We start from the raw sequence: 15179 nt of genomic DNA, 5'->3' as shown, positions 1-15179 counted from the left end.
TTGGAGCCTGCTTGGGATACTCTCTCTCTGCCCTTCTCCACCCCCTCACCCCCCACCCACCACTCTGGCTTGCACGCAGGGCATACTCAAAATAAACAAATACACTTAAAAAAATATATTTAAAGAAAAAAGCAGGATTATCTGAGAGATAAAAGCAAGGAAGGAGAAAGAACTGTGGCTTGAGGAGCTAGGCAGGCTTCTCTGAAGAGGGCTGGACAAGGAAGGTCTCCCTGAAGATGGCAACTGAAGGAGTAAGCTTTGGAAAGAGCTAGCCAGAGAGTGTCCCTTTCATCCCAGACAAAGAGGGAGCAGCAACTCCCAAGGTCACAGGTAAGAACAAGCAAGGCTTGTCTGGTGACTGGAAAAGGGAGTAAGACTGTGGCACGAGGGGGTGTGGGGGGAGGGGCAGGGGCCAAGGATCAGAGAGGATCCTGCGGCCTCGTGGGCCAGAGTAAGAAATCTGGATTTCATTCTAAGGGCAATGGGAAGACGCAGGAAGGCAGTGAGTAAGGAAGTGATGTGATTTATGTTTTAAAACATTACTTTGGCTGCTGTGTGGAACATGAATTGCAGAAGGCTGAGAACAGAAGCCGGAGACCAGTTCCAGCTCACTACGGTTGTGCAATGACTGTGGTCAGGGCCTGGATGGTGGCAGTAGAGATAGAAGTGGGTGGACTAGAGAGACATTTGGAAAGGAAAACGTACAGGACACGTGGATGGTTCGGTGAGGAGGGGAAGGGAAAACTCAAGGAGGCCTCCTCAACTTCCAGCTAGAATGCATCAGGTGGCTGGAGGTATCATTTGGTGACATGTAGAAAGTTCAGGGGAGAAGGGATTCGGCGGGTAAACCCAAGCCTTCTGTTTAGCCCCCTTACCTGTAGGATGCCCATTAAGGACCCAAGCAGACCTGCCCCATAGGCTCTAGCATATCTGAGCCTAGAGTGCAAGGTGAGAGCAGAGTTGCAGATACAGATGTGGTCATCGCCCCGCTCCCATTTCTCCAGCCACCCCCCAGGTGGGGAGTTCACTCCACCTTGCTGGATTATCCTAGCGGACCTCTTGGCCGTGGGGAGGTCTCCCCCAGGAAATCCATACTGTGTGCTCGGCAGGCAGATTCATCCCCTGGGGCAAAGCTGTAATCATTTCTCATTTGATAAAAAACCTTCAGTGCTTCCCACCTCCTGTGTCCTTCTTGCCTTTCAGAGCCAGAATTCTTGTCCCCATTCTGTACTTTCTGGACTCCCTCATTTGTCCCCACAATTCTCCAGGGGTCCCTTTCCTCCCACTTTCCTTTCTGCCCATCTCCACTAAGCACAGACCCTTGTGGGCAGGGGCTATGTATGATTTCCCTTTGAATCTTGCCCCATGGCCCAGCACAGAATCTTCCATGTAATCACTTCATTTTTTTTTAATTTTTAGAAATGTTTATTCATTTTGAGAGAGGGAGAGGGAGGCGGGGAGGAGGGAGGGAGGGAGGGAGGGAGGGAGGGAGGGAGAGAGAGAGAGAGAGAGAGAGAGAGAGAGAGAGAGAGAATACCAAGCGGGCTCTGTGCTTTCAGCGCTGAGCCCCTATGCGGGGGGGGGGGGGGGGGGGGGGGGGGGGGGGGGGGGGGGGGGGCGGGGGGCTGGAACTCACAAAGAGCGAGATCATGACCTCAGCTGAAATCAAGAGTCAGTCCACGACTGAGTCACCCAGGTGTGCCAGTAACACCTTGCAAAATGAGCCAATTTGCAGGAATATATCCACCAAGCACATACCGGCACAGCTTTCCAGGTTATTCCTAAGCAAAACACCACTTAAGTCCTTCCTTCGTCAACCAAAATTCCCTTAGTGTTAATGGCTGAAATGTTATACTTGCCAGAAGGTTTATATGAATAAAAACATCCAGCCCCTTGAAACAAAAATAAATGGAGGCATAAGCAAATATAAACGATAACAGAGCAAACTTTTAAAAGCAATGTTATTTGCCCATTCCCTTCTGGGGAACAAAAGCTGTTGTTTTTGGTTTGGGTTCCCCTGCTCAGATAGCGGTGGGATAGAGAGTGGACCAGAAGTGTTTATTTGCTTAAGACTATTTCTACCTCAAGAACACTTTTACGTAAGTTGAGTCCCCACTAAATATGAATATTTACTCCCAAGAATACAGACTCCCAAGAATGGGCAGTTAGCCCATTACACTGAAGTCCCTCAAGACCAGAAAGGGTGTTGGAACTTCTCCTTTATTCAAGTTAAAGAGGCTTATTTAGAGGATCAACAACCCAGAGTCCTTATCTCCTGCCCTCCTGCATTAAGTAGGCAAAAGGTGAAGTCTGACTCCCTCACTGATTGTTATCCTCTCAGACTTTGGAAGATAAAATATATTTAAGCTAAAAATATTTGGAATATTACTCATTGACCAGACCTGATGAGCTGTGGACCAAAGAGAAGTAAATGAAATTCAAATTTTTGCTCATTTTCTCTCCAAGTGAGGGACATTTGCATTATGATCAAACAGACTAAGAAGAAAATTAACCCCCAAGTGAAGATGGCTATAAGGACCTATATTTTTGTTTTCATCATGGAATTCACAAGAAAAAATAAAGTGGCTGCAAAACAGTCAATGATTTTAAAACTGAGTCTGATTTCATGCCAGCTAGAGGAAAGCCAATACGGTTACAGGGCAACTCATGGCTTTAATTCCAGCGGTGGTCCAGGCAGACCCTGGATATGAAATCCCTGGCCACGATCATGTCCAAAGCAGATGAAAGCAGAAGCTACCACACTATTCCTCGTAAATGAATTTCCTCTCTCTCTGTGTAGATTTTTCTTCATGTACATATTTTAAAAATAGAATCATTATTTTAAACCTGCCTTTTTATATTATGTTATTTATTATATAAATCACTTTTCAAAATTATGTTTTACACCATTTTTAAGTAGCTTATTCCATCACATGATTGTTTCCCACATAACTGAAAACATTTCTTGGTGTTCAACTGCTATTTCCAATTTTTGGCTTTCATAAACATTACCCCAGTGAGCAAGTAATTATTTCCTTTACAATACGCTCCTAAAAGTGGAACTGCTGGGTCTGGGTGTATGCACATTTTAAGGTTTTTAATCATCAAGCTGCTCTTCTGATAGGTTGTACCAATTTAAACTATCACAAGACAATCATCTGAGAATCATTCTAATCCTTGCTCAGTGCATACGTGATCGATAGCATCTTTTCTTTTTTTTTTTCATTGAATTGCTAAAACTATTTCATATACCAATTGGTAAATTATGTCTCTTCTTTGGTTAAGTAATGTGGGCAAGGTAACTCTTGTGCTTTAGTTTTCCTCATCTGGAAAATGGGGATATTAATAAAATTGATGTTGTGAGGAGATTAAAAAGTTAATTTTTTTTTCAACGTTTTTTATTTTATTTTTGGGACAGAGAGAGACAGAGCACGAACGGGGGAGGGGCAGAGAGAGAGGGAGACACAGAATCGGAAACAGGCTCCAGGCTCTGAGCCATCAGCCCAGAGCCCGACGCGGGGCTCGAACTCCGGACCGCGAGATCGTGACCTGGCTGAAGTCGGACGCCCAACCGACTGCGCCACCCAGGCGCCCAAAAAGTTAATTTTTAATAGTTCCTACAGTGAATTCAATTTCTTATTGATTTCTTTTTCTTACTGATTTTTAAGGGCCTTAGTCCACAAAGATATTAATTACTGTTTTCAATATATTTAATGCAAATATTTTGTCAGGTTTATGATTTCCTTTTCCAATTTTCTGATGATGGGGCTCTTAGCTATGCATACGTTTTAAAATATCATTAAAGCATTCACTTTAAATCAGAATAAGTTACAGAGATCCAATATTCAAATACAAGAAAAATAGAAAAGGAAAGCGTGACTCTAGTTTGTAAAAAAGAAAAGGATTGATAAATTTGACTATGTAAAAACAGGAGTTTTTATATGAAAAAATAAATTAAAAAAAAATTTTTTTTTTCAACGTTTATTTATTTTTGGGACAGAGAGAGAGACAGAGCATGAATGGGGGAGAGGCAGAGAGAGAGGGAGACACAGAATCGGAAACAGGCTCCAGGCTCTGAGCCATCAGCCCAGAGCCTGACGCGGGGCTCGAACTCACGGACCGCGAGATCGTGACCTGGCTGAAGTCGGACGCTTAACCGACTGCGCCACTCAGGCGCCCCGAAAAAAATAAATTTAAGAGGTAAGAATAACATAGAAAAATATAAGCACAAGGCTTATCTCCTTAAAAAAAAATCTCCACAAAAAGCTGCAAGAAAACATAAAATAAGGCTATAAACAATTGAGAGAAAAGGAAATACAAACACCCCACTTCACTCATAATCAAAGTGAGATATCCCTTTTTGTCTATAGACTGACATGGGTTTTTGCAAATTAATTATGCATAACATTGTGGTCAGGTACAGTTGTGTAGTGTTCACTGCACAAGGACATCTAGGCAAGGAAGTATGTTGGGACTCAATTCCTGCTAATGTTCCACTTGTTAAATCATGTGCCTGCAGGGCGGCCTCAACCAGAGGGAGGGACTTCAGTTTCTCACAAAGCACTAAAAGGTCTAAGAGAAACCCTGATACTCCTGTGGTGTTGGTGAAGAGTTCAAAAATGGAATTCTCACATACTAAGCAGCCTCTTTGAGAGTAATTTGGCAACGTCTACCAAAATGAAATATACAAATCTTTTGACTCTACAATTCTAGGATTTTATTGGTGCACGTAGTTCAAGATGTTCAGATAAAGATGCATTTCAGCATTTTTCATCATAGCACATACATAAAAGAACCCCAAAACAATCTAAAAATACAAACCTAAAGTATAAAAACATTAAGTTCTTTTAAAAAGCATGATATACCTACAGATTATAAAATTGCTTGTTTATAAGATTAAAGAGATTCGGTGCCTGAATGGATCAATCCTTAAGCATTTGAGTTCGGCTCAGGTCATAATCTCACAGTTTGTGAGTTCGAGTCCCACACTGGGTGATCTTAAGCCCCACTTTGGGTGAGCCTTGTTCTCTGTCTCTCTGTCTCTCTCTCTCCCTCTGCCCCTCCCCGCACCCATGCGCGTGTGCTTTCTCTCAAAATAATAATAATAATAATAATAATAATAATAATAGATTAAAGAGATTGATATGGAAATATTTTGAAGTTATATTACATGAAAAGCTCAAACTCTAGAGCAATAAATGTAGTATGTCTTGCTTGTGTTTTGATAAAGATACATACTTGAATGAAAACTGTCTGCAATGGGGGGAAAAGAGTTGTTCATTCCAGGTTATAATTGGTAAGAGACTGAGGTCTGGGGGGGGGGGGGGGAGGGGGGAGTCAAACTCACTTTTAACCTGAATCACCTTGTAAAGTTTGACCATGTGGCATGTTATTTTCATTAAGGAAATTAAACTCTACCCTTTTTGCTTTCATGATTTCTTCTTACAGAGATCCAGGTTTACACAGAAATGGATAAGTATTCTGGGCAGAAAAAATATAAATCCCTGACCAAAATATGAAAACCTAGAAACACAAATACATATAGATTCCATCATGGCCTAGATGCGATGTGCAAACTTTATTCACTCATTCCTTTGTCTCCCCAAAATCAAAGAGTGGCTTTCTCTGCCCTTTTAACTCAAGGGCTGAGGCGGAGCCTCGGGTGGGGGGGAGGGGGGGGTGCTGAAGAAACAGCTACTAGATTCAGATACCACCCTTCAGACAACAGAGCCAGAGTAACAACAAAATTCTTGATGTAAAAAACAAACATAACTCTCATTCATATGATCATAGGCTTAAAGCAATTGGGCTGTTCATTGACAATATCGTTGATTCAGTCATACATTCAACAAACATTTATTGTGTCCAATGTAGCATGCCTTATACTTGGTGAGGGGAATACTGAAGTCTCAATGCTTCTAGGGCATGAGGCCAGAGGGTACTAAAACCACCCTATTTGGTGACATATCTGTTTAGCCTGTGCTTAGAAATAACGGATCTAGTCCTCAATGAGATACTGGCAAACCAAATCCTGCAACACATAAAAGGATTATACACCATACCCAAGTAAGCTTTATTCCAGGAATGCAAACTTGGTTTAACATCTGAAAATCAATTAATGCTATATTAATAGAATGAAGGACAAAAAACACACAATCATCTTAAGAGAGTCACACACACACACACACACACACACACACACACAAAGTCTTTGACTCTTGCATGATAAAGATGCTTCCAAACTAGGAATAGAAGGGAACCTTTTGATAAAGGGCATCTATGAAAAGCGCACAACTAACATGACACTAAATGGTAAAAACTGATTGTTTTCCCCCTTAGATCAGGAAGAAGACAAGAATGTTCACCCTTGGGCTCTGTCATGGTGGGTTTGCTATAAAAGACCATCAGCCTTGTGGGACTGGCTATATGTCAGAGTCACATGAGAGGCTAAGAATATTGTAAAGTTTCTCAATGTTCTTCAGCAAATTCCTAAAAATACAGCATATAGAAAGTATACAGAATAGATTACAAATGAGAAGCTGAATATGGTTAAAGCAGAATCAGGTGTTAAGAAATTCAAAGACCAACTTCAGGGTGGCCAACTATAGGAGTGATTCTTCAGGCTGAAAATGAACTAAGTCTGGCAAGAAAAATGATACGGTGGAAATCAAGGTAGCCTTTAGAGGAAGAGCCTCCTGCCAACCAATGGAAATGGCCAATATAATCATTATTAAATGACTAGTGTGGTGATAGAAAACCAATGTAATTAAATGTTCTATTAAAAAAAAAAAAAAGAATGTCCACTCTTGGCACTTGCATTTAACATGATAGTGTATAATGAGTGAGGGCAATTAGACAAGGAAAAGAAGACAAAAGATCTTCAGATTGGAAAACAAGAAGTAAAATTATCTCTATTTGCACATAAAATCTTATATATAGAAATAATAAGGAATGTACTGAAAAACTATCGGGACCAAAAAATGAGTTCCACAAGTTTGTAGGGTATAAGATGAATGTATAAAAATTAATTTTTGTGTATTATATGCTAGTAGACAACATTCTCAAAATGAAATAAGAATATAATTTCATTTATAGTGGCATCAAAAATAATAAATATGCAGGGATAAATTTAACAAAGAAGGAGCAAGACTTCTATGCTGAAAACTACAAAACACCGTGGAAGGAAATTAAGGAAGATTTCTAAATAAGATCTAAACTTCTAAATAAGATCTAAATAAGGTCTAAATAAGATCTAAATAAATGGAAAGATGTTCGTGTTTACAGACTGAACGACTTCACATTGTTAAGAGAACAATATTATTCAACACAATCCCCATCAAACTCCCAGCTGGCTTTTTTGCAGAAACTGACAAGCTGAATGTGAGATTTATATAAAAATGCAAGGAGATTAGAATAGCAAAAAAATCTTGCAAAAGAAGAACAAAGTTAGAAGACACTTTTCTCTTTCAAAACTTGCTGCAAAGCTATAGTAATCTAGACAGCACGGCATATTAATAGACATGTAGATCAACAGGATAGAAGTTCAGAAATAAACCTTACATTTACTGTAGCTGATTTGTGACAAGGTGCCAAGACAATTCAATAGGGAAAGAGTCATCTTTTCAACAAATGGTGCTTGACAACTAGATATCCACATGCAAAAGAATGAAAATTAGAACCCTACAATACACCACACATAAAAATTAACTTAGAACAGATCACAGATCTAGGGGCACCTGGGTGGCTAAGTGCCAGACTTCAGCTCGGGTCATGATCTCACAGTTTGTAAGTTCAAGCTCCGCACTGGGTTCTCTGCTGTTGCAACAGAGTCGGCTTTGGATCCTCTGTCCCCCCTTTCTCTGCCCCTCCCCTGTTCAAGCGTGTACATTCTCACTCTTTCTCTCTCAAAATAAATAAATAAATAAATAAATAAAAGTTAAAAAAAATGTATCACGGACCTAAATGTAAGAGCTAAAATTATAAAACTCTTAGAAGAAAAGTTAGGTGTAAATCTTCTTGACATTGGTTAGGCAATGGCTTCTTAGATAAGACTCCAAAAATACAAAGAAAAGAAAAAAAGGTGAACTGGAAATAATCAAAATTTCAAAATTCTGAATTGCAAACCATATCAAGAAAGTGAAAAGACAACCCACAGAATGGGAGAAAGTATTTGTAAATCACATATCTGGTAATGACTTATCTCCAGTATATAAAGAATTCTTTTATCCCAATAACAGGAAGTCAAGGGGCACCTGGGTGGCTCAGTCAGTTGAGCGTCCGACTTTGGCTCAGATCATGGTCTCAGGGCTTGTGAGTTTGAGCCCTGCATCAGGCTCTGTGCTGACAGCTCAGAGCCTGGAGCCTGGTTGGGATTCTGTCTCTGTCTCTCTCTGCCCCTCCCTGACTCATGCTCTGTCTCTGTCTGTCTGTCTGTCTCTCTGTCTCTCAAATATAAATAAACATTAAAAAAAAAATAGGAAGTCAAATTACCTAATTAAAATTGGGCAAAGAATCTGAATAGACATTTTTCCAAAGAAGACATATGGATGGCCAACAGGTACGTGAAAAAGATGCTCAATGTCATTAGTAATTAGGAAAATGCAAATCAACACCACTATGAGATACAACTTCACATTTACCAGGACGGCTAAAATAAAAAAGATAAATAACAAGAATTGGCAAGGATGTAGAGAAACTGGAAACTTCATATACTGCTGGAGGGAATGTAAAATGGTACAGCTGCTTTGAAAAACTGGCAGTTCCTTAAAACATAACATAAACATAGGATTACTATGTGGCCCAGCAATTCTACTCCTAGAAATATACCAAAAAGAAATGAAAACATATGTTCACCAACAACTTGTACATGAAGTTCATAGCAGCACTCTTCATAGAACCAAAACCTAGAAATAACCTAAATGTCCATCAACTGATGGAAAGAGAGAGAAAATGTGGTATATTCCTATAGTGGGATGTTACCCGGCAATGAAAAGAAATGAAGGACTGATACATGCTACAACACGGATGGCCCTTGATAACACTATGCTGAGTGAAAGAAGTCAGTCACAAAAGGCCATGTGATGTTATGATTCCATTTATATGAAATGTTCAGAATAAGCAAAGAAGATTTGTTAATCAGGGCTGGGGGTTGAGAGGGATGGGAAAAGAGACTGATGGTTGCACAACACTGAATATACTAAAAAATAATGAAGTGTACATTTTCAGTGGGTGAGTTTGGTATGGTATGGTAATTATGTCAATACAGCTGTTTTTAAAAAATAGAAATAATGGCTCTAACTGCATGTTTTCAGAAATAATGATTAATGGTCTTCCTAAAACTTCGAGAAACAGATGCAGCCCTAAGCTGAAAGGTTCAAAAGAGCCTAAAATCAAGAGTGAAAAGCAAGCTAACTTGTGGCCTGTAATGATTATTTTACAAAAGCCCAAATCAAACATCTTCTATGGTCAAGCATAACTTTTTATTTTAACTCACTTTCTATATAAATCGGTTGAACAATTTCTCAACATGATTAGTCATTTTATAGGGAATTATAGCAATCTGGGCATTTTTCGCTATACTGGGTAAGAGCTAGAACAGTCATATTTTAAGATTCTATTCTGCTTCTTAGTGATCAGTTATGCAATATTCCTTGCCCTTTGTAAAGGCAAAATTCACTTTTCTAATATTAATCCCAACAATATTTTGCAGCAAAAGAACTAAGTCCTGGGCGTACTTTATAGCTGTTGTATATGAGTACTGATTCAATTCTATGCTTTACCAGTGCAGAAATATAAAATATAAACTCTTTCTTACAATGAAAGAAGCCACACTGTTTTTTAAAGTAAGACAAAGGAAACTAAGCGTCATTTGCACAAGATAGTTTACTAAAATTAAGATCCTAATCAACACCCCCCCCTTCCCCATCCCACCCATCCCATTCCCAAAGGCGTCAATACGAAGTCTCTGATGTTCTGGTGCATTGTATAACCCTTGTCATTAACAAGAAGGAAAGGTGTGATCTATTCTAGGATTTTGATTTCTCTCCTTTGTAGAGGGTTCCTCCTTTGGCGACATTAACATAAGCCCTAGTAAAGCTTATGATTTTTCAGGGTGTGAAGCAGCGCAGTATAAACAAACCCATGTGGGGGTAAGTTGGAACGATAGAATGCTATCTAGCTGGAGACATCCTGGAGCTGATTAAAAAAACCTTCATCTGTGCCCTGTCACTTCCTTTCAGCAAGATCCTGTTAATGTTTACACAATTTTAAAAGTGTATCAGATATCTCAAGGGATAACGTAAATGGCCCCTTTGAGGTTGGTTTTTTTTTTAATGTTGATGGAAAAAATATCAAAATAATACTTTTAAATTTATTTCATTATCCAATTACAAATAACGCCACCAAAAAGTTGTTTATCCCTACCCTGCTGGAGAAATGCCAAACGTACCTTCCTTCCCTTTTTTTTTTAAGAAAATGGAAAAAAAAAAAAAAAAAACAAAACCAACCCAACTTAAAACAGAGGATTGTAACTTAGAAACGTTACACACGATTCCTTCCATAAACTGAACTTTCAGCCCTCGGTAACTGAGTTGGTGAGGTATGTTTCCCCCAGTTTTGTAGCTTTGGGGTCTAACATAAAACAGATTATCTTTTGAAACGATTAAGCCTTTTTAAAGTTAGTTTCTAAGTATTCAGAGTTCTGCCAGGATTAGAGGAGGCAATCAGCACGTCTACTCCGAAAACAAACCATAAATCAGTTGACAAGCTTGAAAGAATTCGGTTCTAGTCTGTTCGCAAGCCAAGCGTAAATACAGAAAAACCTGTTGGCACGTTTATCTAGCTCTCTAAGTTTCCCGTTCTAAAAACACCGCAATACGCAAATGGCGTTTCTCGTAACTTTCAGGCTCCGAAGAAATTCAGATAAACACCCAGGCGAGGCATCTCGTGTGGAAAATGGAGCCTGTGCCTTTAAGGTAAAATCGGCTGGATCCCAAAACGCATTCCACTTCTCCACGACAAAGAGTTTGGGGGAGCGCTACCTCTCGGGTTTCTCCGACGGACTTGGCGGGTTCGGGCACAGCCCGACGTGCCGCCGAGCCCTCGGCCGTCCCAGCTGCCCTGAGCAAGCCCAGCGCCCGCGCGGCCAGGGCGCTCCGTGCGCCCGGGACTCACCGCTGCTGGGCTGCGGGGACAGCGTGGAGACCGAGGTCTGGCCCATGTCTGGGGTCGCGGGGCCAGGTCCGGCGATCACGCGGCTCCTTTGGTCCTTCGATCATGGGTCCGCTCGCAGGCAGGTTTCCAAGCGCTCATTTTCCGGGCTGTGCGGAGCTGCCCGCCAGATCCCCTCACCTTCTCCCCGGCGCGGGTCTCCCAGCCCGGCCGGCCGCAGCCGGCGAGGCGGATCCTGCCCAGCGGATGCCTGTCATTCCTCTATGCAGATTAGCTGGGGTCAGGGGTCACGGGGGAGGAGGGAGGGGAGAGGGCGAGGGGGAGGGGAGGAGGGGAATGGGCGCAGGGGGACGAAGTAGTGGGGAGGTGAGAGGCCCCCGGCGGGTCCCGCGGCGCCCGCGGGGGCTGTGAGACCGGCACCCCCCCCTCCCCCCCGGGTAGTAGAGAGTTCAGGCGACTCCCGTTTAACTTAAAAGGTTCAATGTCAAATGATCCTTTAGGGCTGGAAGAAAAGGAATTAAAGTACTTAGTCACGGTACTTAATTTAACAAAATTTGTTTCTTTAAAGTTGGTTTGGTCCTCACATTCTGTTAGCAGTCTTGCAGCACTGTTTGATGTCTGCTCTGTGTAGGGCTTTTCTCCTTTAAAAAATTATCTTCCTTTTAACAAACACAATACAAAAAAGTTCGTGTCCTCAGTTATGGAGAACAATAAATCTGGAAGATGGATCTAAGTGTGAAATCAGCTAAGGATACACTTCGCTGTCTACCATCCAAGCGCCAGGATGCTCACCTCTCCTACGTTTAAAAAGAATCACTGTGGGGGCACTTGGGTGGCTCAGTCGGCTGGGCGGCCGACTTGGGCTCAGGTCATGATCTCACAGTCTGTGAGTTTGAGCCCCGCGTCGGGCTCTGTGCTGACAGCTCAGAGCCTGGAGCCTGTTTCAGATTCTGTGTCTGCCCCTCCCCCACTCACACTCTGTCTCTGTCTCTCCCAAAAATAAATAAACATTAAAAAAAATTTTTTTAAAAAAAGAATCACTGTGAACTCTCTGAAACCTTGTGATAAGGGGTTTAAAATATACAAGGGGTATAAATATACAAGGGTTATAAAATATACAAAAGGTGAAAACAAAAACAATGGGTAATTTATTTTAAAAGCTAATACTCCCTAGAAGTCGAATTAAATCCTCCCATAATTAAATCTGAACCCCCAACTTCTTAAAAATATGAATACAGGTAAATACTCCTGGTATTAACAATCAATGTGTAATCTATAGATTATATGTATATGTAGTTCACTGCATATATATGTATATATGTAATGCACACACATGCACACATAACCATTAGACTGGGTGTGTGCTGGTCACATAAATGTGTTCACTTTATAAAATTTCACTGAGCTGTACACATGCACAATTTGTGCATTTCTCTGAATGCATGTATTTCATGAAAAAGAAAATAACTGCGATACATTTAGGTCACTTGCCACAGCTTTCACTTTTTAGATTATCCTAGATATTCAACTCTAAACTATTAAAAAACGATATAACATATATAATATAAACTAATAAATTTAAGTTATTTAATACCTTAAACATGAAAATCTTCTTTTAATATTTATTTATTTTTGAGAGAGAGCACTAGCGGGGTAGGGACATAGAGAGAGGGAGAGAGAGAATCTGAAGCAGGCTCCGTGCTATGGGCCCAAAGCCTGATGTGGGGCTGAACTCAAGAACCATAAGATCATGACCTGAGCCGAAATCAGATGCTCAACTGACTAAGCCACCCAGGCGCCCCCGAAAATCTTTTTTTCTGAAGTTTGTTTTATTAAGATCACACACAGCCTTGCTTAATTTTTTGAAAGACATTTGCTTGTCTGTTTAATCGCAATTATGTAAATTGCCCTATTTTTTTTCACACCCGAACAGCTGTCTACTGTGGAGACTCCCCACCCCCCCAGAATAGTGTGATCAATTATCTACTTCTCTTTGCCTAATGCATTCTTAAGAAACCTGAAGTTTTTTAAAGAAATTGAGGATTAACTTAGATGTGAGTTCTAATTAGTACAACGGAATCAATCAACTAAATTTCTTTATAATGTGCAAAACTGTTGTATTTTGGGAACACATCCCACCTGAGGGGCTCATCATTGAGAGCAAACAATTATAATGGCTCTTCCATTCCTTTGCCTTAAAACAACAACAAAAATCCACGGTTAAGTGTTTTCTCAACTGAAATTGAAAAGAGGGAACTTCACACTCTTCCTTCCACTAATAGAGCCTAATTGATAAGGGAGGTCATTGGTTAGAAGAAATATACAGTAAATTTTGCACATTAAAATATGTAAATGTAGTGATTTTTTTTTGAATTGACAAAGGTTAAATTTTGAAGCTGTTTTTGCTATCATTACTCCTTTTCCTTGAGAAACAATAATGTGTTTCTTTTTATTTCTTCTACAAATTCTTATTTCAAACATCAGAGGGGTACTCTATAATTCTCTTCTTTCAGGATTTGCTAAATCCGTCTATATTTACCTTATTTAAAACCTTTCAGGATTTGCTAGTTAATATAATCTTAGCCTCATCTGAGATTCCTATAATCCCCTGATCAGATTACACTCTTCTCTCTGAAACTTTTCCAGTTCCATTACATTATCCTTGAAGCATGTCAACCAAAATTGCAGTGTGTATCCAGGTTTCTTTATAAGGGTGGGACAGTTACTCTATTTTGTTGCCTTTTTGTCACAGCTAACAAATTATACTAATGAACATAGAAAGTCTACAGAAATCCCAAAATTCAATTTTTAGGACATCATGTAAAGGTTATAAGTTATCATCTAACAAGAGTATTTTAAGATAATTTCCCCCAAAATTGCCTTTTTTTTTTTTTTTTTTTTTTTTGCCTTACTTGAGATGTGATCTATAAGTCAGCCAATTAACAGTCTGACTAAGAGCTCTGGGTGTTAATCCTACAGTTTATGGTTTAACTGTAGGAACATTTAATGTCATCAGAAAAATATGGACGTTTCTCTGTATATCACCTCTTTCCACAGAGTTTATAAAAATGCTAAACAAAATCAGTGCCAACATCTAATTCTGAGGAAACCATCTATTTTTATAATTCTCCAGCATTTATCCCATTGATCCTGCTCCTTGGTCTATATTTCTAAACCAAACTCTTATCCAGGGATATCCTGGTAAATACTCAACACTCGGGTTTGTCTGGGGATGGGGACAAGATTGATTTGTGGCTTGTATGTAGTATTTGCTTATTTCCTTAATGTAAATACTCCTACAATGGCCAATTCAACAAGCAGTTGACTGGCTTGCAAAATGTATGTCAACTAGTTTGCAAAATTCCTGGAAATTTCACAACTGGTCTATATGAGCTGCCTTCAGCAAACCACTACTTTCATCTTTTATAATATGCTGTCATCAGATCACACCATGACTGAAATTGAGGGACAGTCTATGTTAAGCCTCCCTAAAAGTATAGAATGATGGCATCTACTGATTTTTCCACCCTGCAATCTAAATATCTTTCAATCCCTGAAAGAACTGTGATTTATTCATTTACTTCCAGAAAGAAGTTAAATTGAATGGATTAGTTAGATAGAATTTCCCCTTCCTGAATCTGGTTGGCCTTTTGACAAAGGGGTTATAGGTACATATTAAGGTTTTCAAGCATTTTACATTTTCACCCAGATTTCACTGGTCTGTCTGATTTGGAGTTACAAAGTTCTCCTATCTGGGGTAACCAGAGTTACACCTGCACCCCTGGTGGATGAAAATTACTATATCTACTATACAGAAGTTAAAAGCATAAATAAACCTAAACTTAGGCACCTATTTTTTTTTTAATTTTAAGTTTATTTTTATTTTTGAGAGAGAGACAGAGAGAGTGGGCAGGGAAGAGGCAGAGAGAGATGGGAAGAGAGAATCCTAAGCAGGCTCCACCCTGTCAGCACAGAACCCGATGTGGGGCTCAAACTCATGAACTTCAAGA

The 15179-nt window shown here is 40.0% G+C and overlaps 1 protein-coding gene and 1 pseudogene across 8 annotated transcripts in view; one reads left to right on the top strand and one right to left on the bottom strand.

Moving 5' to 3' along the window:
- The window catches only part of PHACTR2 (phosphatase and actin regulator 2), a 196947-nt gene that overhangs the window by 120937 nt on the left and 60831 nt on the right, over positions 1 to 15179 (bottom strand). For 2 of the 8 annotated variants that reach the window (XM_043592503.1, XM_043592505.1), the window contains exon 1: positions 11173 to 11659. The exons of 1 other annotated variant lie outside the window; for it this stretch is intronic. In XM_043592503.1, coding sequence (XP_043448438.1) covers positions 11173 to 11218 — 46 coding nt within the window. In that variant the 5' untranslated portion in view covers positions 11219 to 11659. Of the gene's footprint in view, positions 1 to 11172; positions 11660 to 15179 lie in introns of those variants that run through there. 5 more of the 8 variants (XM_043592502.1, XM_043592508.1, XM_043592507.1 and 2 more) reach the window with 4 other exon arrangements.
- On the top strand, positions 6232 to 6818 carry LOC122490052 (annotated as a pseudogene).

This window comes from Prionailurus bengalensis, chromosome B2, assembly GCF_016509475.1.
Source record: "Prionailurus bengalensis isolate Pbe53 chromosome B2, Fcat_Pben_1.1_paternal_pri, whole genome shotgun sequence".
In the NCBI taxonomy this organism is placed as follows: domain Eukaryota; kingdom Metazoa; phylum Chordata; class Mammalia; order Carnivora; family Felidae; genus Prionailurus; species Prionailurus bengalensis.
Note: the sequence above shows the minus strand (reverse complement) of the source record. Positions and strands in the feature narration are given on the sequence as shown.